We start from the raw sequence: 25,134 nt of genomic DNA on the forward strand, positions 1-25,134 counted from the left end.
TCTTAGTCTCGCGCGCGCGGACGTCAAAACAGTGGAGACGGAGAGAAGACGCGAGAGAGAATCTCTTTCTTTCTCTCCCTCGTGTCGTCTCCTCGCGGTACGTCGCCGACCGACGACGCATATATCATCGTTAATTCGAAAATAAGAGCGCACAGGTGGAGAGACGCGCGGACTCCTTTATTGCCATAGGGACGCGCGCGCGCGCGCGCGCGCGCCGGGAGAGCAGTGGGAAAACATCGTCAAGTTAGGCGCGAACGGCGAGGCGATCACGCGACGCCGGACAGAGAGAAAGAAAGAGGGAGAAGATATAACTGTTTGAAGTTGCGCGAGAAAAATCTCGTATTTACGTTTTCACGTAAATAACTGTCTCGCGCGCGTCCAGACGTGCAAAACAGGAGCAAGGAGTGGCTGCGGATTGTGTTGGTGAGGAAGGAGAGAGAACGAGAGAGAGAGAGAGAGAGAGAGAGAGAGAGAAACGGCAGCGAGGGAAGGATAACACGAGTGACCGGCCGTCGTCTCATGGTCCTGTTGTTCGATGGCTCTTCGTGATCTTCGGCGGGAAAAAATCGGTCGCGGAGTAGTGCTTTGTGCCGTCGAGGAGTAGTGATCGTTTGTGACAGGGTCCGCCGTCGCGTCCCCTCCCCCCACGGTGTGATCTTGCGGTGCGTGTGCCCGTTGTTGTTTTTCTTTTCTTTTCGGGGGCGAGGCACGCTCCTCGGAGGATAGAAGGAAAAACCAGGTCGGCGTCAGGGGGCCGGGAGAGTGAAGTGAGCGTGCGAAAGAGAGAGAGAAAGAGAGAGGGAGAGAGGGAGAGAGAGAGAGCGCGAGAAAGAGAGCAACGAGAAAACGGAAGAGGAGCGGGGAACGGTGGGGGAGGGAGACTGGGGGCGCCCGTTCGTGCGGGGGGAAGGGAACGCCGTGGTTTACCGAACGTAATATGGCGTACAAGTTTCGCGAGGAGATCGTGGGAAAGAGGTTTCTCTCGGTGAGTGATTTCACCAAGCTGAAGGTGAATAAAATTAGTGAGTGGGGTTGGCGTGCGGGGGTGATACGTGCTGCCAGTCACAGGGATAACGGCTGTCATGACCTTCAGGTGAGTGTCCTAAAAATTTGCTCACATTTTTCTTTCTTCGCGCGTTTACGCGGTTCCGAGAAAACGTTGCGAGGCTCGCGTTCTCGTTTCAGGTGTGTCGTTATATCGCGTAGTTTGTACGCGGGTCGATTGTTGGTCACCGCGACCTGGCGTCGCGCGCGCGACGCCTCGCGCCGCGTCGTGCCGTGCCGTTTATGTTTACATCGCGGCGTGGTGCGACCCTTCTTGGTGCGAATATTCCGAGTCTATGGGCTGGAGCACGGAGTCTTGTATAATGCAACGCGTAAGAAAATGAATCAAAGCTTTCATAATAAAAGACTTTGGTTGATTTTCACCGTGACATACACCGTTACTTAGATTTTAAGTCTTAAGCCGTAAAAAATTGACCAGTCACAATCGAATGTGAGAAGAATAATCGACTATGATTGGTTCAGTTTCTTATGACTTAAGATTTAAAAACTTAGATAACTTATTGACAGAAAGCTCATTATGATTTAGCTCATGAGCTTTCTGCAATAAGCCATTACCTAAGCTTTAAGTCTTAAGCTATAAGAAATTGATCAATCATAATCGATTATTTTTCTTCGGCTGTGATTGATTAATGTCTTATGATTTAAGACTTAAAACTTAGGTAATAACTTATTGTAGAAAGTTCATAATGCGTTTTGCAAAGTGCTTCTTATATTTCTCTGTAGTTTTCGTTGCTCCATTTCGAGCCACTGAAAATCGAGATTTTCGCCCGTTTCGGCAAAGTCACTTTCAATGGCAACGTGTTGTCACGAGGAATGAAAATCGTTTCATCATTCTCCGCCAGGTTCGATATTACAGCCATAAATATTAGGAAATCATAATTTATTATTAGACATCGCGGTTGCGGTGCGCGTAGAAATCATTTCCGCGAGACGTAGACTTTCATCGAAGTCACGCCACATTTTTATCAATATTTTACGGCTATTGAACTACTTGCCATATTTACGATTATATTTCGTTTGCATTGTTTGGTCAGAACAATAATTAAAATTGCAAAATGTTTTGGTAATGTTTCTGTAATGACGGATTATGTAGTTGCTCTTTCGAAAATACTACAACAACATATGTACTGCATTATTTAGAATAAAATCATCGTTACCAGCGATTTGTAATCGTAGATATTATTCGATACGGAAAATGTGAATCATTAATCATAATGTATATAAAATATGAAACGATGTTAGAGTTGAGCGATTTCGAATTTTATGAAAAGATTGGAGTGGAATGACGATCGTTCGTAGCGTGTACGCACGTTTCTGAAAAAACTTTTAACTGCTTTATAAATATTTGCGAACAATACCGAAAATTTGTATTACGTTTCAGCATGAGACGGGTACTCGATTTATACGAGACAAGTAAATTAAATGAAACAGCTGGAGGTTCTTTGAAATTTACATATGTGTCTTTTTAATACAGAAATTACGCGGATCTTTGTTTATTTTTGAAAGACATTCGTCGAGGTCGCATATTTTGAACGGCGAGTTTTTTTCCACTCGCAAATATTCGTTCGAATATTAACAAGTACGATAAACTTGACATGTTCCTAATTTTTCTCTATTAATATTTTTATTATCAATAGAATTTATATTACCATGAATTGCGTATTATTATTTAATCACGAATTATCATAAATATACCTATTTTGACGTACGTCAAACGTGAATTGTAATTACACTTTATTATATAACCTTGGCCATAAATATAAAGCACTCTCAATTTATTACATTTTCTTGAAATGAAAGCTAAAGAGAAAGTAACAATATTAAAATTGTTATAACAATAAATATTTCAATAAATCTGTTTTTAAATTATTTTTCGTTAGATATAGAATGTTTATGTATATTTGTGGGGGTGCTTTATACTTGTGGTCAAGATCTGTAATTCGGGTGGGAAATGAAGATAATTATATTATATACGAATAATTATATTCGCGTTCCATATTTGTGCTACTAGTTAATAAGTTATTGAAAGTTAAAATATTGAAAGTTAATGATTGCACTTACATATATTCGACTTTATGATTATGGTTCGAGGTCGGTTTTATTTTGAATTGAAATATTTGCGAACATTTCAATCTTAAATCGTAAGTCAATGTCATTATAAAAATTAAATCATTTCTTCGTCATAAAAATCGTTGAAGCGTTGCAACATGCAGATTACTTCATATTTTTAAATATTGATCCAAATTTTAATATTCCTTGAATAAAATGATAGATACATATTCATAGAATTATATTAATATAATTCTATGAATATATGTATTACGTGTGAATATGTTACGAATTATAGTAATTGTTCGTAATTTCCCGCGACAATCACGAACAATTAATATAATTACGTACTTAAGCTTATTTGTCAAGTATTTTTCTTTTCCTTTCAAGTCAAGTCATAACTATTTCAGTTTTCGAGGACATTGCCAGCTTACATATCAACATTGTTTGTACACGCACAAATACACACTCGACAGCATTCGGTGTACATGTTTCGTGTTACTTGGCTGGTGATATTTGCCAATTATACCACGTGGCCCAAGACCGCGATTATTATGCCGGTCGAGCGTAAAATCTCGGAAAATCTCAGTCTCAGCGATCGATTTTTGCATTCGTTTCATGACGTCGAAAGTTGTAATACTTGTTTTCGAATCAAGTAAATTGTCTTCGAAAAATCATCGTCATGGCTTCGTTATGCAACGGGTTGAATTTCGGAGCATTCGGACACACGTGCGCAAAATTAATTTGGAGAGGCAATACTTATCTCTTATGTAATAAAAAGAAGCAGTTGTCCTCGGGTATCACTTATTGACCAATAAAACTGTCGTCTAGATGACGATAATAATATTAGCTCACCTACGTATTATTATCTTAATTAACGTCGTAATTATTGAGAGGTTTTCAGAAGAACGTTGCGAATTTCGGATATAATATTTTGTTAGAGAAACGTTATTACGATAAAAATATTAATATTTATTATGAGAGAAATATAACAATATGTTATGCATTTATGTGGGATCATATTATCTAATTACATATTGATAAAAAATTTCTTTGTATTAATATATTATAAAATATTATATTAATACAAAAATTTAAATCTTTTTATATTCTTCTATAATATCACTTCAAATCGAATCTTATTTTAGATTATGCATTATAATATCCAGCATAAATTTGATCATCATTTGATAATGTATCTATTAACGATGTTTAATAACAAACCTGTATTTTTATATTTTGCATTTCGCGTTAATTTTTCCATAAATCAGAAATGAAGCTAATAATATGTACATTCGATGAGTTTTTGTAATAAATAGAATGTTTGCTATATAGCATAAAAAACCATTCATAACAATACTATTTCATAAATAGATATTACTAAAATATTTTTAATTCTAAAAGTAATTTTGAAAAATTGAACAATGATAAATCTTGATTAACATATTAAATAATATTTCACTTAACTAGTATTGATCTCAATTGCTATTAATTCTTGAATTATACGCTAGATTTAAGATTGTTTATTAGGTTATCCCACAGTTTAAGCATTTCTTTTTATAAATTACGTTATTCATTCAATCCAACACTAACTGTCAGTCGCGATACAGTCGATCGATCTCCGACACACTCGGAGTTAATAATACCAATACTTATTCGTGGCACTCATTAACAGTTCGCCTGGTTTCAACTATCCCTAATGGCCCTCGCGGCGTCTGCGAATTTATCGCGGCGCCAAGAAGCATCCGGGCGCCTCCCGCAGTGAATTTAGTTGACATCTGTTTAGTATTTGACCCTCTAAAGGGTCAACGACTACAAACGTCATTAGGTAATCCGGGGTCATCACTGCCGTTCAGGCGGCTTTCCATTTTCCAGTCTCGAAAAATGCTATTGCACTTCTCGGCTCGCGACAAACATATTAACGAACTTGGCCAATAGGAACTCCTGATGGCTCTTTGCCGGAGGTGAAAGTTTTTAGGCCATCGTTTTAAATCCTGGCAAATAATAATCCTAGCGCGCGAAATATTCGAAATAAGGGAAATAGTTTCTTCTCCAAGATACAAGAAAGGATAAGATAAAACTATTGTCTTTATATCTCTCTTTCTTTTCTGACTACGCATGTCGATAGTGTCGGCGATAAAGAGAAGAACCTTGAAGTATTGACAAGTCGTTGAAATATCGAACGCGGAGAAAATAGATGTTTTATCGATAAGAGCGTGCTCGGGTATGAAACTCGCGTGCTCGTCACCTTGAAATTTCTCTACGCTAACTTTAGATGTGAAATGATGCATAACTTAACAATACACTATAAATCGCAGTCTGAGGTGACAATGAAATGTGAGACATATTAATATATTATACATTAACCACGTAAAAATTGTTTAATTTAATTTGATTTCGATGTTATTAAAAATCATGTCTTAAGAAAGTTTATGCATTTTAAATAATTAAATAAAAAATTTAATTATTTAAGATTTTTTCTCACATTAAGAAAGCAAGACATTCTTCGAAAACTTCGCAGAAACTACGCACGGAAAGAACGATTTTGTTGAAGTATCTAAAATTTAGTTAGATTTAGATCTGAAAATAATTTTGTTGGATAATTTTGTTGGAAAATAAATAATTATACAGAACGCTTAAACGTTGAATTGCCAAAAGTATTAACATTTTAGCGCCCGATTTAAGTTTCTTACGTAATTATATTGATAGTCTAAACAAAAGATTAAAAGATATTTTTAGATCTGTATCTAGCTAAATTTTTAGATACGCACTTGGAAAATTTCTGTTAAAAATACATTTTACATGTTCCTTGACATGTTCCAAATGATTCACTCGAATTTATGTGTTAATTTAAAACGATGAGAGTGTGTTAGAAGGTAACACAAATATTATGTGAAAAATTAAGACAAAAAACCACACAGACACAATTTATAAGCAATTACATTTCTTCAGTAAAATTAATATTTATAATATGTTAAATTAACATTCTTCAATAAATTTAATATTTGTAATATGTAAAATTAATACATTTTATTTATTTATCTTAAAATTTCCGTTTTAAAAAACATTATTTTTATATTATTTGTTCATTTACTACTCATAAATTGTGTTATTTTAACTAAGAAATGTTGAATATCGGTTTAACACAAAGTATTCAAATATCTCATTGTATTAAATTAACATTCGGATATAAAAATTCAACACAAAATTTTAACAAGGTCTCGAGTGGATCGTTTCTAACACAAATACAATATGTTTTTTACTGTGTATTTCATCAAAATCGTTCTTTCTGTGTACATACGCAATAAAATTTGCAATTGAAATATTGTAAGCAACTACGATTTTTATCGAAGTATTAAGAATAATAAAATTCTATAATTTTATTTTAATTATTTTTTTAGATTTAATTTTGTGAGAAATCTTTAGAGATACTTATTTTAGGATCATTATGGTTTCCTTGATTCACATATGCATTATACATATACATATATATATATAGTGAGATTTTTCGTACAAATCTTTCCATTGTTTCAATGCCGCTTTTGCGGCGCACCTGCCGCGTTTCCGAAGAAGCACCGTTATACTCGGTACACGAAATATATGAAGCGCCTCGAGGAAGACGGCGCAAAGTAATGCGGTGACGCAGGATGGTTGGAAGGTGCATTGGCCAGTAAAAAATTTGGGAGAGGGTAAATCGGTTAGTTAGGGACCACGGGTGAAAGGGGAACTGTTGCAAGGATCGAAGAGATAACGATGATACTCCCGAATTATCGAGGACTCGCGATCGTGCTACAAACCCTGAAATTTGCGGTTCGCGAAACCGCGTACTGGCCACTACGGCACCGCGTAACCAACACTTTCGCATAATTTGTATAGCGGGGCGATGTTTTGTTGCCGTCGAAAATTGCGAACGAAATTCCGGGTCAAATCTGACGGGGGTGTCCGCAAATTCGCGAGTGACGATGAGCACTCTCGCACGTGCGAAACAGGTCCTGGCGAATTTTCAAAAGGTTTATTTTTGAGTGCGGTAGTTACTCTGGTTTTGAATCGTGAATTTTAACAAGATTTCAACGACATTTCTTGATTTTTGGGCTAATTGAAATAAACAACGGAAACGCGTCGCTCGTGAGTATCGTGTAAGCATGATTACGCGTATCGTTGCATATCGTATTGTGTTGTACGTAAAGACTTTTTTATGTGTTGCAAAAAGCTTTCTTTTCATTAGTGCGCGTTACGTACTATCTTATCTTATCGGGAAGAAAGTTGCTAAAGTCATGGTCATGACATTGGTAACAAACTTGTTTTCATAGCGATCGTTTTAATAGCCTTACATGTTCGGTGTTTATATTTCTTTACTTTCCTCATACAAAGAATTGAATTATGAATAGATTGCGAATTTATAATACAGCAAAAATATAATAGTAGGAATGGATCAAGCTTTATTATTGTGATCATATTTCTGTCTCGAAAAAATTACGTTCTTTTTTCTACACAGTTGGAAAAAATGTGTTGAATTTAACATAAATCGCATGTCTCAAACGGTTCACTCAAATTTTTGAGTTAATTTTACACAAGATGAATATGTTAGAAGGTAATACAAATATTATGTAAGAGAATAAATACAAAGAAAGATAACATCGACACAGTTTGTAAACATATATATACTGGAACATATTTTTTTCAGAAAATTAACATTTATGATATATTAAATTAACACATATTTCATTCATTTGTCTTAGAATTTACGTTTTAAAACACATTATTTTTATGTTACTTGTTCACTTACTCATAAATTGCGTCATTTTGACACTAAAAAACATTGAATATCAATTTCATAAAAAATCTTAAATAATATAAAAACTTTAAATCACATTATGTTGAATTAACACTCGAATATGTTAAAAAATTCAACACAAACTGTTGACACAAACGTGAGTGGACCGTTTCCAACACAAATACACAAATTTTTTTACTGTGTAGAAGATGAAATTTGTAATTTTGATATGTTGCTTATCTTGAGAAAGCAGTTTCTTGTATTTTTATTTTTGCAAGAAGTCATAAGAGTTAAGCATAGATTCTTCGGATTGAAATTAATTTAAAGCGTACAAGTTATTTTACGTTGTGTAAAAACCGGCAAATATTTTTGTAGCAACATCTTTTAACTTTTAATGCAAAGTTAATCTAATTAATTTAACTTAATTTTCTTTAATATCGCACGTTTTGTTTATATAATTTTGCAGTTGCAACTTTATAACAATGTGATGACAGAGCATTTTTTCTCAGAAGTGTTAAGTTTTTTTAATCCTATTGTTTTTGTTTGATGACATAACGGATAGGATAAACATCCGCGTGATTCAAAAACATGCGCGGAAAATTCAATTATGTAAGTGAATATTTTTGAGGAAGCCCTTCATGTAGAACATGATTTTATGAAAACAGCCTCTTAGGCCGGAATCAGACTACGCATTGAAGATTGAGATTGAAGATTGAAGATAAAAATTTGACCAGTGAGGACAAAGGAATTTTAGCTCCTATTGTTTTGTGGTTGGTCAAATTTCAATCTTTCAATCTTCAATCTCATTATTCAATGCATAGTCTGATTCCGGCCTTAGAGACGTTGATTAAAATTCCCAAAATACGAAAATAACGTTCACTGCTGACAGTCTTAGCTGTAATTTTTTCCTCCTTCTTTTGCTATCTATGTTTAGCAACCTCGGCATCCAGTTAAAGCTTTCGAAATTCCGTACATTACTGGGGTGGACATACGCGTGACTAGAGTTTATCAGATAAATTCAGTTGCCAGATAATAAGACATTCCTTTGTCTGATAATGATCTTGATATTCACGTAGTAACAGTTTATTTCGAAATCTATGTAGATGTTGTCATGACAAAGCATGGCTCTGAGAGAATATTTCATTTATTTTTGTTTATTTTTATGTATTACTTGCAAAATATCTCGTTAAATACTTTAGAATTTAGTATTAATATAAAACATATAAAATTCTAGATGAAAAATAGAATAGGAAAATTAGGTATAGCGTTCTAATGCTCATTTCCATCAATGTCGATTAACTTTAATCTCGGTTTAACTTATTGTTTATGTTTTTCTGATTCTAAGAATTAAAAAACGATGAAAGGTAAATTTACCTGAGATTAAAGTTAATCTTAACATCGGTGAAACTGGGTATGAGACAGAGAAAGACTGAAAATATGCTATCATGTGTTTCTCATTTCTTACGTAAGTCATACTTTGTATATAAATTGGCAAACAGAAATAGAAGCGGCAGGAATAAACGGGATGAGGTCTTGTTCTTTTCGGTAACGTTGAAGGATCGGCGTTGTTGGCTCGTCTTTTTGCAATTGGCGAAATCGATATTGCGCTGTCACGAAATGACGGTTTCTCATGCCCGAAGGTACCACCTTACATACGTTACTGCGAAATCGCTTCCGCGAGCATCCGGGTTTCTCCTTGCACTTCGCTGCATACGATGATTATTATTCGCGTTGAATTAGATCGCGACTCGAAACGCATCGGTGCGATCGGTCGCGAATGATTTCACGTAATCGCGAAACATGACGGTTCTTTGTGCGCCGCGTATTCACCTTAAAACTTCAAACAACAAAGGGACAACAGATGCGTTGCGTTACTGTGCAACACGGCAAATCATTTGCACCGTACGCGTTCGCATTACCAAGCGCTATTTTGTAATCCCGCAATTTGTCCGTCTACCGCGTCATACAATTAGACACAGTCGATGAGTTTTCCGCGGACCACAGGTGCTTAATATACGCGGTCTGCGCGTGCGTTCTGACAAATGATCGGTGTCTTCATTCCTCGCGTAATCACTGGCAGCGTCTCGTGATCTGCGCCAAAACGTGCCGACGTCGAAATTACTGAGATCGAGCGACGTCTGTACCGTATGCATGATTATTGGCAGGATTAGGTCAAATCGCCTCACTGTCAGATTGCTAGAAATCACGGAGAATTAAATCTGATGTTTTTATAAAGGGATTGATGTTAAGAGGATGCGTTGTCTAACTATTGCTTCACGTTATAATTCGTATATTCCATTAATATTTTTTCTATAAAATTCTAGCGAGAAAAGAATCTTTATTGAATACATTGTTTATACATAAATTTATCGATTGATCTAATTCATAATATATTGTATATATATACATAAATATCGATGTCTCTTTCTATTTGTAAATTAAATTTGTCCGGTTTTTTAAAAAAGTATGGAAATTGTGTTTCATATTTTATTTTGTCATTGAATCCAATAATCAATATATAATCTCATCCATACATGATAAAGTAAAAATTGTTCACATAAATATTGCATGAAATAATATAGAAATGGAGAAATCAGTGACTGACGCATAGAAAGCAGATTTATTCTACATTTTAGCTAGAAATCAAATGATTTATATTAAATAATATTGTAATACGTTAATTTATGTGTGTATAATTAAGATAAATGGCGTTGGTGGATATATTGTAATCGGTATATAATTGACATAAGATATAATATAATTTTATTAAAAAGTCGATTTAAGTTTTCACTTATATTAATTAAAAACGCAAAAATAACAACGCAATTTCTTTTTATGAATCAAATAACTAAAAGAGAAATTTCAGGTCTGTGATGGGGAAAGATTAACGTCAAGCACAATAAGGAGAGCTATAAAATATATATTTTGGTTTTAATTAAATATTCTACATTAAATAATAAAATTACGTTTGTATGTCGATACGACAAATGACATGTTTTTTTGTTTAAATTTTCGAGATAGGAAATTGTTGCGTGAATTGTTTTCATGTTGATATTCACGTCCACAAGCATGATAACTATGAAACTTTAAATGATTCCTCGAAATATCGCACGTGTAACGACGCATCAATTCCTCTCAACGAATTGTCTACCGAGTTGTCGTTTCGTGCCAGACCGTATTATTATATTAAAGACTCTATCACGAAGACCCTATCGGTCGCATTCTAATATTAAAATATGAGTGCAACGACCGTGATACCAGAAGACGCGCTTTGATGCGCACCCTATAGGATTCATATTGTTACCGATATGATACAGAATGGAACTGACAACTAAATACATATTTCGCGTTTGAAGAGCAAGATCCGTTTGGAAAATAAAACGTTATAAGAGTAATATATACTGTTAAATTCATAATATCAAATTATACCTAATTTGAATTATTTTTAATAATTTCTATAGGTCGCCACTGCTTCTACCCAATATATCGTTAATTTAACTAAAATAATGGGGTTAAACAGTTTAACTCCAGAAAATTATTGAATCCAGAAAAGTATTAAATTTGACTCAAATTCAGTTTATTATTATTTATTAAATGCATATGTTCATATGGACGATGTTTACTTTGAAGCTAACCAGAAATAGATTCATATACCTACATTTTATATGGAACTTAAAAATAACAAAATGCAAGGGACTAAGTTACCGTTGCTTCTTTGATATCTAACACTCTGTACCATAGCTATATTGTTATCATTGTTAAGAATAAGTAAACAACTTAAGAAAAGACATGTGATAATTCGAAGAAGAGATATTACATTAATTTTTACATGAAAGCAGAGATTTATTTGCTATCAAAGTAAAAAGTTTATCTTGAATTGAGAAGAGAGAAAATGACTAAAGTAGAATTTATCACATAGCATAATGTATAAATCTTTCTAAAGAATATTTATATGGAAAGACTTAAGTAAAGCCTCGATTAAAGTCAAATGAACTATGGGAAAAGGATACGAGACATATTTTCCTCCTTTTCTCGCTTTCTCTCTCTACTTCCGTAGGCGGCTGTCTCTCCGGCAATAGAAATATTTCGCTCGCCTATTTGTCCGTCAATATTATTACGCAACGAGTCGCCCACGCTGCCTTGTGCCACTTTCCTTACTCAATGCATTCGAAATAGCACTTTAGCGGGCTTCCTACTTGACCATTCCGAGAAAACAGCATTTCGTCGCAAAAAAAACATGTATTATTTTTCATTTCGTAAAAGCTGTTTTCACGTGGCGCTACTGCTACGTCCGATTGCGTCAATTTACAATTGGCATTTTGATTTATGAATTTTTTTTATATTATAAAATTACTAAGGAAATATATATTTATTTATTAAATTGAACAATGCGTTAATAAATTCAGAATCGTATGAAAACTCTGAGTCTGAGTTGCTCCAATATACAATCAATATTGTGATTAATCATTAACAGAAGATCACGTGACAAGACTTTAACCCTACACGGAGAGAATTTTTTCTTAGAGTTTACCCCGAAAATATGATAGTCGTGGGACAGCATTGTATCTCGAAGAATTTTAATGTAAATCTCTCTCATTCATTAATAAAACTACAATAAAGTATAAAATAAGTTTGACTAATTTTACTGAAGTGCAAAAATCTTTAAAAATCTTTAAAATATTGTATTGTACTACAACTACCATATTTTCACAGGGTAAATTTAAAAAAAATATTCTCTCCGTGTATGTTACCGCATGCAACATGATGTTTTTTGCTGGTTTCGGTTTATGAAAGCACGAGTTCGAGTGACAGTTTGTCTACGTGGGAACAAATGCGTCACGCTGTAATATGCATTTAATTATCATCTTCCGAAGACTCGATGAATCCGTTCTGAATAATGCGGGAAAGTGATGTATATTTAATTTCTGATGTATATATAATTTGTAATTTACTTCAGTTCTTTTCAATGCACATTCTCAGGATGATGATCCCTGTGCTGCACTTGAAGAATCATATTTGAAGAATCGTATTTGTCTTCGTGCGAAACATTTAAAAGACACAGTCTTCATACGTTCGTGAGCGCGAACCTATCTATCCGCGCCGGTGGCTCGTTGTAAACAATGACTTCGTGTCCGACCTAGATTCTAAGCCCACGTAGAAAGCGGATTCGCTTGCATAATCCTAAGTATCCCGCGCGCACGGTTATATGCATTCGTTCCCTCGCGTGTCGTAGTCGACGCAGACGGATTGCACACCTGTATATGCGTCACCTATACACCTACGCGTTCGTCTGGATCGGTACCGTTGTTGAATTGGTCGTTGGATATGATTGGACGAAGGTACTTTGATACAGAATGAGAGATGCGAAAATTTGAGTTTTGACAAACTACTAATGAACAAGGATATGCATATTATTAGGATTAAATCAGAAAATTTTTTTTTGTAATGATCATGATAAAATCAAATTATATAACAGTAAACACGAATGGATATTTTCTAGGATATCTACATATCTAGTATATTATTTGATAGAACACACATCACGTAAAGATATGAAAGTACAGCTATATTATTAGAGAATAAAACATAGAGAACGACGATGAAATTTTCACCATCAAAATAATATAATAATTGGACAGAGAGAGAACGATTTGCTATAAAATCTAAAAATTTAGCTAGATATAGATCTAAAAATAATTTTGTTAGACTAGCAAAATTTTTTGATATTCTAACAATTAGTTTAGGTGTCCATTTAAAAATTTTGATGGTGTCTAACCAAATTATTTTCAGATCTGTATTTAGCTAAATTTTTTGATAACTTTAGCAAAATCGTTCTCTCCGTGTAGGTATGATAGAAAATAGCAAACGTTATAGGAAAATATGTGTAACTTATATTCTCATAATTTATATTAGAGAATTCAGAGTGCAATAGAATAAATAAAAAAAATGACAAATTAGAATAAAAAAATGCAATCCATAAAAATAGGTAGTACAATTTCGAACGTAATAAGTACAATTCTGTACTGAACGAAATAAAATTTGAATCCAATTTTTGAGGTTTAAATTTGGTATATTTTTATTTGGTGGTTCCCTTTAGTATCCTCCACACAATGAGATTAAGGTTATCAAACTTCCCCAATTTGGATTCAAATTTTATTTCGTTCATATTTGTACATATTTGAAATTGTACTGTTTTACCCTACATTAGATTATATTAGAATACTAGAGACGCAAATGTGAAATACGTAAAAGTAAAAAAAAATATATATATACATATTTTAATATGTGTAGATATATTTTTGACTATTTTAACTTCTGTATTTTTGTTGATAAAAATCATTGCATTTCAGAAAATTATATTCAAGCGTGAATTAAAAAAAGTTATTTTATATATCAAAGTCAGTAGAGTACAGTTTCTTCAATCTATTGATATTATAATTCTTGACTATTCTGTTTTATTTGTACTTTGCCATTCTCTAAGTGTACTCTATCATATTCGAGTATATTCTATGTGATATATTCAGTATGCATCTTTGCTCGTTCTGTCGATATCTAGGAGGGAAGAAACGTTCCCGTTAGCTCAGCACTTTCACCCGGATCATCACGACCCAGATGATCGCGTTCCTCTAACGGTGCGGAGAGTCTTTTCTTTCTTTCTCTCTTTCTGTCTCCTTGTTTCTATCCAACCTGGCGAAAAACTTTTCCGTCCAGGAACTTCAAACTTCTCCATCCGAGCGAACAATACCGTGGAAATCGCACTCGGGCACGATTTGCGGCGTTTTCAGTTCGCGAGAGAGCGAGGAACGGAGCGTAGCAAGCGACGGCGAGCCGGCTCATCGGGAGGAACGGAGTGAGAGGGACCGAGAAGAGAGCACATGGACGGTAAGGGGAACGGAGAGGGGAACAAGAAGGAGAGACGGCCGAGAAAACAGGTTTCCTGGCGGATCAGGCGACCAACCGCCGGCCGGAGACCCAGGTCACTCACCCAGATTCTACAAACAACCAAACACCGTCCATCCTCCGCCCGTTTTACCATCCAGTCCAGCTCCGTAGCGCGACGCTCCTCTTCTTCGTGGCTTTCCTCTCGTCCCTCCACCACGGATCTTCTGCTTTTGCACCTCCGCGCGGGAAGCATCGCGGCGTCTGGAAGATTCTGACAAGCGAGGCCAGCTCACCGGGATCCTCGACATGCATGGCGCCGAAGACGACGCGAGCTGGAGCAAGAGAAAAGAGAGAAGGAAAGATCGGGAGAGAGCAAGAGGGAGAGAAAGAGGAATAGATGTAAGGATAGCTATAGAGAAAACCCGATGACACGATGTCTACGAGACATGACCCTCTTCAAGGTTGCGACTGGTGGATTCGCCTTTGCGTTGATTTCTCGTGACGGCTCGTTCTCACGTGGCATTGTATTGGGACAGGTGCTGTCATGATGTTGAGTTGTCAGGCTTTGACTGGCTTTAGGAAAACTAAATGTAGTCGTATCGTCTTATCATAACATTTCTACGTGACACTTGTAATCTCATGAAAATACATTCAATATCGTATATGCAATTTTGATGATGTTTTAGAGTTTTTAACATTAGCATAACAAAAGCGACGTTTTTGTTTGAATTTATGATAAAATATGCAGTGATCCACAATTTTTTATTTTAATCTCTATGACATTCCGTAGTAAATTTTACGAGTTAAATTTTTCTTAGAGAAAATCTCGTCGAAAGACATTTCTTGCATCATAATTTCTAATGTTTCCCATAAAATATTTTCCTATAAATTATCTTGGAATTGAGAATTTTAAAGATTTATTGAAAATATAAATCGATTTCAAATTAATGAAAGATCCGATACCTAGTAAAAAAATGTTCTGATTAAACTAACAAAAGGGTTATAATAACCAGAAATTTTGTTTGATCTTACTTGTCGAACTTTTTTGTTGGTTTAACAGGTTGTTGGTCAGAACATTTTTCAATAAGGTAAGGTTTTTCATCAATTTGAAATCAATTTATTTTTCCAAGAAAAAATCGTTGTGATTAAACCAACAAAAGATCCAGCAAGAATGGCATTTTGGTAAGATCAAACAGAATTTCTAGTTATCGAATCTGAGATTTTCCTTGTTCTCACCAAAATGCTATTTTTGTTGGGTCCTTTTCTTAGTTTAATCAAAACTTTTTTCAATATATCATTAAAATCGTGTTTGAAATTCCGGAAATACTCTATAGTTGTTACTATATTTGAATAAAACTGACTTTGACAAAAACAAAATATTTGAATAATACTCTCAAAGACTACTACGAATTATTAATCACAAAACACGCGAGAAGTCATTTCAAGTATTGACATAAACAGAAGGAAAGAGAGAAAAAGGTCAAAAGAAAGAGAGAAAGAGAGAGAGGGGGGGGGAGAGAGGACTTGATCTATTGCATGTAATTGTATGACAGAATTTAATTTTTCTTTCTGAAATCGCACGAACGAAAATAAAGAAATTGACATAAAAGTAATCGAGGATCTTTTGTTCTCCCGCCATTCTCTCCCTTTCTGTCGATCAATGCTATTGTGAACACCGCTGTGAATATAACGCGGCTCATAGCATGTCTTCTCGGATCGCGGGACGAGACGAACGAATTGCATATAACGCGAGCGCGCGCGACATTTATTTTTTTATATTGTTTTAGATTTCTATCAGTCTTAACGAATAATAGAGAATCCCATGATACCATCGTGACATTTCGGTCGCGCAAGACTCTGGAGCCTTTTAATGTCGACGCGAGTACGGCTCTACACTCATGTATGCGAATCTATATACGTTAGTATGGTATGGTATGGTATCTATATACGTTAGTATGGCATATATTAACTAGGTGTGCGCGCGCACATATACTATTGCTGTGATATTAAAATTAAATAGTGCGTATATAGCACGACGCGCGTAATATCTATGTACTGAACAAGCTATACATCTATTGATCCTTTAATTGTATCACGAATGATCCCCCCAATTAACGTCGATTATATCTGTTGTGCTGACTTATCTACCTATACCTATCTATACAAACGAAATCCGCACTATGTGTGTCATATAATGCGCATTGAAACTGACATGAGATTAACTTATTAAGTTAGACGCGGGTTTTCCACGCTGTCTGATATATCTCAATATATGCATATGCATTTTACAAGGATTGCTGGATTTTAAGCGCATTGTCAACTGCATAACATATTTATATGCAAACCTTTTTTTTGCCCAAAAGCGCGTCGCATAAGAGGCGTAATCCGCGATTGCGCTTGAATGGAAACAGATGTAATGTTGAATCGCAGACTCGATGAATAATTGATTATCATAATTCTTTCACGTGCCATATATTTTAATGCGTGTTGTTTTCAAATGTGTAATTTTAACGCGTATCTTTTTAATTTGAACCAGTTTTATATTAAGTCTCCGGAATAAACATCAGAGGAGAGAGAGAGAGAGAGAGAGAGATATTAGATTTTTAAATGATGAAACTGCATTCTTATCATTCGCTTCATACCGTTAGATTTGCATTTTTAGCAAAATTTAAATCGTGCAGATAATGACGGAAACGCGTGCATTTTGGGACGAAGTCGTAATTACCTCGTACTTTGTTTTACCTTGGTTTTTTTTATATCGAATTGTTGTACCATATATACATGTATATCGCGAAATCTCAGAGTCACGTTGCCGCGGAGCGGCCCTCCCGATTTCATTTGTCTCTTTATCTGAACGCGTGCCAAATACCGCGCCGACCCGTTACGATAACGATAACGTATCGCTCATTGCTTAACTTATCTTGTCGACCTCTTTGCCCTCGTATTTTATGCGTCTCCTGCTGTCGACGTCGTTAAGACAGAGATCTCATGAATATTACGTAGATGAGTAACTTTCGAAAGTGGTGAGATGATGCCGCGTAGCGCTTGAGACTGTAACCTCCTTATTAATCTTCCGAATGTGCTCTTTTAATGCATGGTGTACGTTCTTTATTTTTTTTTACTGAGGAAAGAATGTTGTTCCACTCTTACATGCAGTTAAGTCGAGGATTATTCTGAATTTCGGGTTTTGAATATTTTTTAAGTAGTGTCTCTCTCTTGAGTTATGGAATGGACGTTTTGTGAAACGTCTAAAAATTTAGCTAGATACAGATCTGAAAATAATTTTATTAGTCAAAATGATTATGTGAAATACTCAAGCTGATTATTAGAATGTCAAAACTTTTTACAGCATTGCCCATTATGCTTACGATTCCTACGTAATTATTTTGATGGTTCAATAAAGTTACTTTTAAGTCTGTATCTATGCAGCTAAATTTTTAAATACTTTAGCAAAATTATTCTTTCTGTGTACATCTTTATATCTTTTAGAATATTTTTTTCGTATCGTAAGGCAAATGTATCAGTTAGTACACAGGACTCAATAATTGGACAAAGTAGCACAAATTTTATATATTAAATATTTGATAAACTTTTGATGATATACGACTTTAAATTATTAAATAAATAAATTGTCTTATTAAATTTTGTAAACAATAAATTTATTTAGAGTCATACATATCATTAACCCCCCCCTCTGAATGCACTACTGTTTTTCACTAACGTCGTCTGCACGGTGGATCTTTCATGCCAGTATCAAACTTCTACTAAATCAGTTGTAAAAAATCGGAATTTTTTTTGTTGTTTTACATCTCTATTTTATATTCTAAACATTTTTGAACTCAGATACTATATTGTTTTTTTTTTATATAGCAAAATACAGAGGGAAACTTTGACTGTTGAAATTTTGACTGTTCCGTGAAAGACCTTGGAGGATTAAAAGCTTAATATTTAAAATTTTTGTCGTTTCGTCTAATAATTCAGTCGTGTCCGTTAACTGTCTATTAACTGGTACATTTACCTTACATTCTCCTGATTGTTTTTTATTATTTATTTATATATTGTTTATTAATAAATAGATTTTGAGATACATAATTTAGTTATCGAATTTTTAATTCTGTCATCCCATATTTAAGAACCTATAAGTATTTAAAGATCGTGATCGTTTGAGTAAACAATTACGCGAATTTGCGTTTTCGACGAATAAAAGCTTTTGCAAGAGGATAGATCAACAAATCTTCAAATGCCGACGAGTATTTATCTGTGTATTCGCGGTTCGTTCGCACGTACTAGTCCGATGCCCGTTCTTTCACGTAACCTTTGCTCGCTAGAAGGAAGTAACTCCTTCGAAGAGCGCAAATAGGTCAGGCTATTAGAGTGCCGGGAACACGATAGACGTGTTCTCTCTGTCCCTTTCTCTACCAGTTCAGTTGTGGTCCATTAAAGACGTCACTTAGTCGATGTTGGTGCGCTTAAGTGCCACGTTATTTTTCGTACATCGTACCTCGCGCTGGTGCCTGCCGGAGATACGAAAACACGCGTCTGGAACACGTACGTCACGCCTCACACAGCAGAAATGCAGCAACTGCGCAGCGTGCGATGCAAGGTGCATAGGGTGTGATTCCGTGAATAATCCGGGAGCAAACAATCTCCTAGAAACGTTCGTTACATAGTTACGAAAGTATTTCGATTATTCATTTTTTGATACTTTTAAGCCAAAGTTATCGTTTACGTAAGGTACTAGTTCCATGATAAATAGTCGCATGCTTTCATAGATAGATCATTTTATTTTTAAATACGTGTAATGCAACTATTTATTATAAAACTAATGCCTCACATGAATGAATGTCTCATAAATTTATAATAAAAATTGTGCCAAAATTTTGAGAACGTTTATCTTGTATAATAAGATATAAGAGATTAATGATATAATGTAATATAGAACGATATATATATATCGTATATAAAATGACGCTGCACGATAAATTTTACGTGGAACCTATACGTATTTCGAGCGTAGCGTTTCATGCAAATCATATTTTCGTTGATAAATAAAGCTGCGTGCCATCGATATGTTATTTTTGTACAATAGTAAAATCGAGTTTTTTCTAGTCAACGTGATCGCGAATTGTAGGTGGATATTGGTTGGTCGATATTTATTCTATGCCTACAAATAGATTGGCGTGGTTAAAAACGAAGGCACTGAGTCTACTCGACCCTGAGCTAAAAATAACATCCTTTTGCAAATGACGTATCAAAATTAAGGCGAACGGTGCGAAGGTGAAGGAAGCGAGAAAGAGAGAGATGCTCTTTATGGCTTTTAACGAGTTCTTGTCATTCGTAGCACAGCTCCCGCGCTTTCCTCTCCTGCTCGCCGCGCATCTGTTTCACGAATTCAACGTCCTTGGGCTGACGACCTGATGACGTAGCTCATATCGGCGTTACGAGGTCACCGATGAACGGCATCGCAATCTTCGCCGCGTGATCGGCTGCACGCACGCGTTCAAACGGGGTTTTTGGAACGTCGAGTATACTTACCGTTCAATCCGTAAAACAAGCGTTTTGTGTAGAGCAGTGGAAATACCTATTCGCGCGTTAGATACCAATACGTCGCTCTTCATCTATCGGAGAAATTATCCCGGGAAACGCAATCGTATCGAAAAATAAAATGGTGCACAAATTAAACGCTTAAAAAATTATCGCTTTGGTAATGCATTTGGTATGTAAAAGCTGCGAAGTTGACATGACGAATACGATGTGACGTTTTGATGGACGTTGAAAATAATAACTTGCGTGATATAGAATCGGAGAATGTACAGTAACGAAAATAAAACGGCTTAAAATTTTATCTGGAATCCGATCACTTCATTAAATGCTTTGTCAGTTGGATTATTTCGTTCGTTCTATTTGGTTAAGTATAGAGCGTGGTATTTACAGCGTTCACTGCGGAATTGCAGAAGTCCGCAAACAGAATTTTTTTATGTGTTCTCGCGAGGATTACAAAAATCGTTGCTGTAGATATCACAAGTTAGCAGAATCCAATCTTATTGCCAGCGTAATAACGTCAGGGACGAGATATGGCGTGGGTATTCGTGCTCGATGCACGTGCGATGTTCAAGTGTGCGTACAGGTATTCGGGATACAGTTAGTCGACCTTGTGGCGCGTTCGGCGACTCTAAAATAAAAAACGACGCCGACGCTCGGTATGTCTGTATTTCTCCGTGCGCCTCATGTAAGGTCTGCTACCGATGCATTTTTCAAAATAATCAAGGAGTGCCACGCGAGCAAGAAGGGTGTGAGAAAAAAATTGACGGCTCGTGGCGCCTTTCGAATTACGTCTTCTTGTGCGGTCTATAATTTTATCGCAGTGCAAATAAAATTCATCTAGCTGGCAATGGCACAGTTATCTTTTTCTTCTCACTTGAAAACATCATTGCCGAGTATGAGACTCCGCATCGGGACTATCGGGAGTGCATCCGCAAGATATTATCGTCTATCGTTAGCCACCGCGGATAGCAAACACTTCGCTTCAATCCGCGTCGAAGGAACGAACGACCCGTCCAGCTGTGTAATTTATCTTCCATTGTTGGTTTTCGTTATTTTTCCCAGGCCGTCATTTTTCGTGAGTCTTCGACGTACATCGAAGTTGCGGATCCCGTTGTTTTTCTGCTGTTATTCTCCCGCGCACCCCATCCTCGTCGCGATCTATCAATTTATTTCTGCGGAAATCTCTCATCTATCTCCGATAGCACGGGATTACATCGGCGCCATAGTTACGCGTAAAAAAATGCAACGTGCAATTTCAGCAATATCTTTGCATCTACGCTGAGAGATATCGAATGTGGTATCGAGAGATCATTTTGTGCGCATGGATCACGCGTTGAAAATTATCGACTATGCCGACTTCGTTGCTTTCTCTGACGTTGCCGTGTCAAGCTTGAGACTTCAGTTATAGTGTAATAGTTAAAATATTACATATATATATGTATAATGTCGCGGTAAATTATTCATGCATATGTAATATTCAAACGAAACGGGGAGAAGTGGCTCATAATTACTTAGCGGCAGCTTAGATTTTCTAAACGGCACGAATATCAAACGTAGGTTTAGTAATGTCGTAATGTGACTGTAGTAATTAATACCCTATAACTTTGAGAAGGCAGCTATTCGCGTTCTTAGAATTTTTATGTTTTAAATGTCTTAGCGAAAAGTATTCACAGGAACTAATATGCGTAAAATTTCATGAAGACGACAAAACTTTTGAAGATTTGAAATGAATTATTATTTAACAAATATTTTATTTGTCAGTATTTCTATTTTTAATTTTAAACGTGCACATATATATTCAGTAATAGTGAAATTAAATTCAAATTTGACATTTAAATTAAATTCGAATAAGAAATTAATTTGACAACTTATTTTTCTAATTTAATTTTCAATAATTAATTTTTGTTGAAATGTGTGTGTGTTAGTAATGTGAAGAAAAAAAGGAGCTTTATCTGTTAAATATAAAAAAATTTTTATTTTTTGATACATATATTCGGAGCTTGATGTTTTTATCTTGATATACGCATCATAATTTTTTTATTGCAGTCTTGCACCTTTATTGCTGATACGATGCTGCTTTCTTTCGACATTCCATGCGGCCTCTTCAAAATACGCTCAATGCACAGACAGTGAGCAAACAGATATATGAATTCGCATGACGCAGCAAGCGCATCCACTTTGCACCTCCTTAACGCGAACACGGCAAAAAGTCGTAGTCATCGCTAAATTTAAAAACATCTTTCAGGTAGATCGTGCGATCAACGCAAGATCACTTTCGCGCGCACGTATACTTCTATCAGTCGCGAAGACTTCTCCTTTCTCATTTCCTCTCTCGCGGTATTCCATATCGCTCTATCATAGAACGCTTCACTTTCAGACGTAGAAGGACGCGGCGATGTGAGATCTTATCTCACATCGGCGATACTCTCCCGCCAATAATGGAAGTTCTTATCGGCGTTAGAGATTTTTCTTCATGTACACAAAACGTGTGTCTGTCTGTCTGTCTGTGGCTGTATGTGTGCACGGTTATTTCCTTGAAGCCGCCGACTCGCGCCGTCGATGTGTTGCATGCGAATGGTACGAAGGCGTACCGTTGCATTGGGGGATGCACCCCCAACCATTGAAATCGGTTCCGGTTACGTGCACACGTCATGTGCACACGATCACGTACGGAAGGATGCTCGTGTGTGCGTATATGTGTAATAGCACGCGGTTTTGTGCTCGTCCGTGTGTACAGCAGTCGGTATTATGTCACACCGTGTATCGAGGTCAGTGACCCTGACGTGCGCACTGAGCGTGCCCGACGACTCTCGGACTTCCGTATACACGCACAGCGGTTAAGAACCACGAAAATTCGGCGGACGGAGCACGTGTACATACCGCGATTGCATTGAACCGGCGCAAGCGGATGAGCGTCACATTATTTTTAAATTTTCGCTATATTTTAAGTCGCGGCTTAACATTTTTTTTGTAAAATACAAAATGAAATGACATATAATAATAATAATATATAATAATAATATGAAGTAATATAACGTAAAGTTTTTATATGAAGCACTCATATATATATATATTTATATACATACATAAAATAAACTAAACAAAGTGTTTAAGCAAGACTGTAATAAACAGGCACATAATTTTCTACGAGATAGATGAACATGGAGAGAGATGGACATTTGTGTCAAGTAAGTTTTTGTAAAATTTTTATTCAATTATAATATTAATTAAATATCACGCAATGGTTTGCATTTCATTTTTGATGTTTAAAAATATTTAATTGCAAACATGAGTGAAAAAAGCGAGATAGATTGTGTATTAAATATTTAAAAAATGTTCTTTCTTTGACAGATAAATTTTAATGTAAATTTATACATATATACAATATATATTCAGAAACGCAAATATTATACATATACAGTAGGTTTATGACAGACTTCTTTAACTTTTAAAACAAGATATTCATGATTATAGAGAAAACAACCTTTTTCATCGCCGATACTCTCGAAGCGATTATTGAACGTAATTTTTTGCGTTTCTGAAGTCGGTCACGCTAATTACACGCAACGGGCGAAATTTTATGGAACGCGATGAAGAACTGATTTTTACAGCGGTCTTTGAAGCTCTCTCACGGCGAATGGTTATTCTTACAAAACCGCCGAAGCAAATCTCGCGTACGTACACATATACACACGCGATTTACATATACATACTCGATATAGACGGAGAGTGAAACATAGACAGATAGATAGATAAAGGCGTTTATTATTATCCCAGACAAGCTCTAAAGACAAAAAGCAAAAGAAAAATAACAAAACAAAATAACTGAAGTGATATAGCAAAAGTAGGCAATACAAATATAAAAAACAAGAAAAAACACAAAATAATATAAAATGAAAATAAACTATATTGAATAGTGTTACAAAGTGATGGACGCGAATGAGAAGCCGCAACAAATATAAGAAAAATAATTCAAATACAAAAATAATATAAATTCAAAAAATGAAATAAATATGATATGAAAAATAAACTATATCGAATAGTATTAAAAAATGATGAGTGAAAGGTCAACAAAACTAAAAAGAAAAGGAGGAATAAAAAGAAATAAAAGAACAATTAAAAATAAAAACTAAGAAATAAAAAAGTGAAAGAAATAGAGAGGGGAGGTCTCTATTTAGATAAAAATCAAAATATCTAAAATGCCCGAGGGGTGGATTAATTACGTGTGCTCCAGTTTCCCTCGTACATCTATTCTTTTTTCTCGATTTTCAAATATAGGTATTTGAAATATATTTGACTACAGAGATATTGATAATGGGTTAACATTTTTCATACAATTTCATTTAAAAACGCATCTCAATTACTATGTATAGATGGAAAAAAATTTTTTGAGGGTACCAGTAGTTCTGATTAGAGTTCTGTGTAGTTCTCGACGAGTTGTGTCGAAAAGTATCAGGTGACAAAGCGATTGGACCAACGGTTTTCGAGATACGCGAAATTTAAGAAGTGATAAAAAATTCTTTATTTTTTTTTATAAATTTGTTCGTCAATATTGTTTTTTATGTATCAGGAATTCTAGATATTCACAAAATAGAGCTATTAAGCTGCTCAGAACTATTCGATCTCGAATTTCGCTGAGAAGTTAGCACCCCATTTTTAAAAAATTATTTAAAAATTGTTATTAACTGAATTTCGCATTAAAAAATACAGAGAACTCGTCTCGTTAAAAGGAAGCAGGAACTCTAATCAGAACTATTGTATCTAAAAATTGATTTTTCAAAAATTTTTTACTTTTTTTTGTTTTTTCAAAAATTTTTTTT

At 35.3% G+C, this 25,134-nt stretch overlaps 1 protein-coding gene across 1 annotated transcript in view; it reads left to right on the forward strand.

Annotated features, from left to right (window-relative positions):
- Positions 1-916: 916 nt before the first annotated feature.
- Kdm3 (Lysine demethylase 3) overlaps positions 917-25,134 on the forward strand; it is a 329,663-nt gene continuing 305,445 nt past the window's right edge. The window contains 1 exon segment of the mRNA XM_018453630.1: positions 917-1,093. Within this exon segment, the coding sequence (XP_018309132.1) occupies positions 938-1,093 (156 nt within the window). The 5' untranslated portion in view covers positions 917-937.

This window comes from Mycetomoellerius zeteki, unplaced genomic scaffold (genome assembly GCF_001594055.1).
Source record: "Mycetomoellerius zeteki isolate Tzet28-1 unplaced genomic scaffold, Tzet1.0 scaffold4, whole genome shotgun sequence".
Classification (NCBI taxonomy): Eukaryota; Metazoa; Arthropoda; class Insecta; order Hymenoptera; family Formicidae; genus Mycetomoellerius; species Mycetomoellerius zeteki.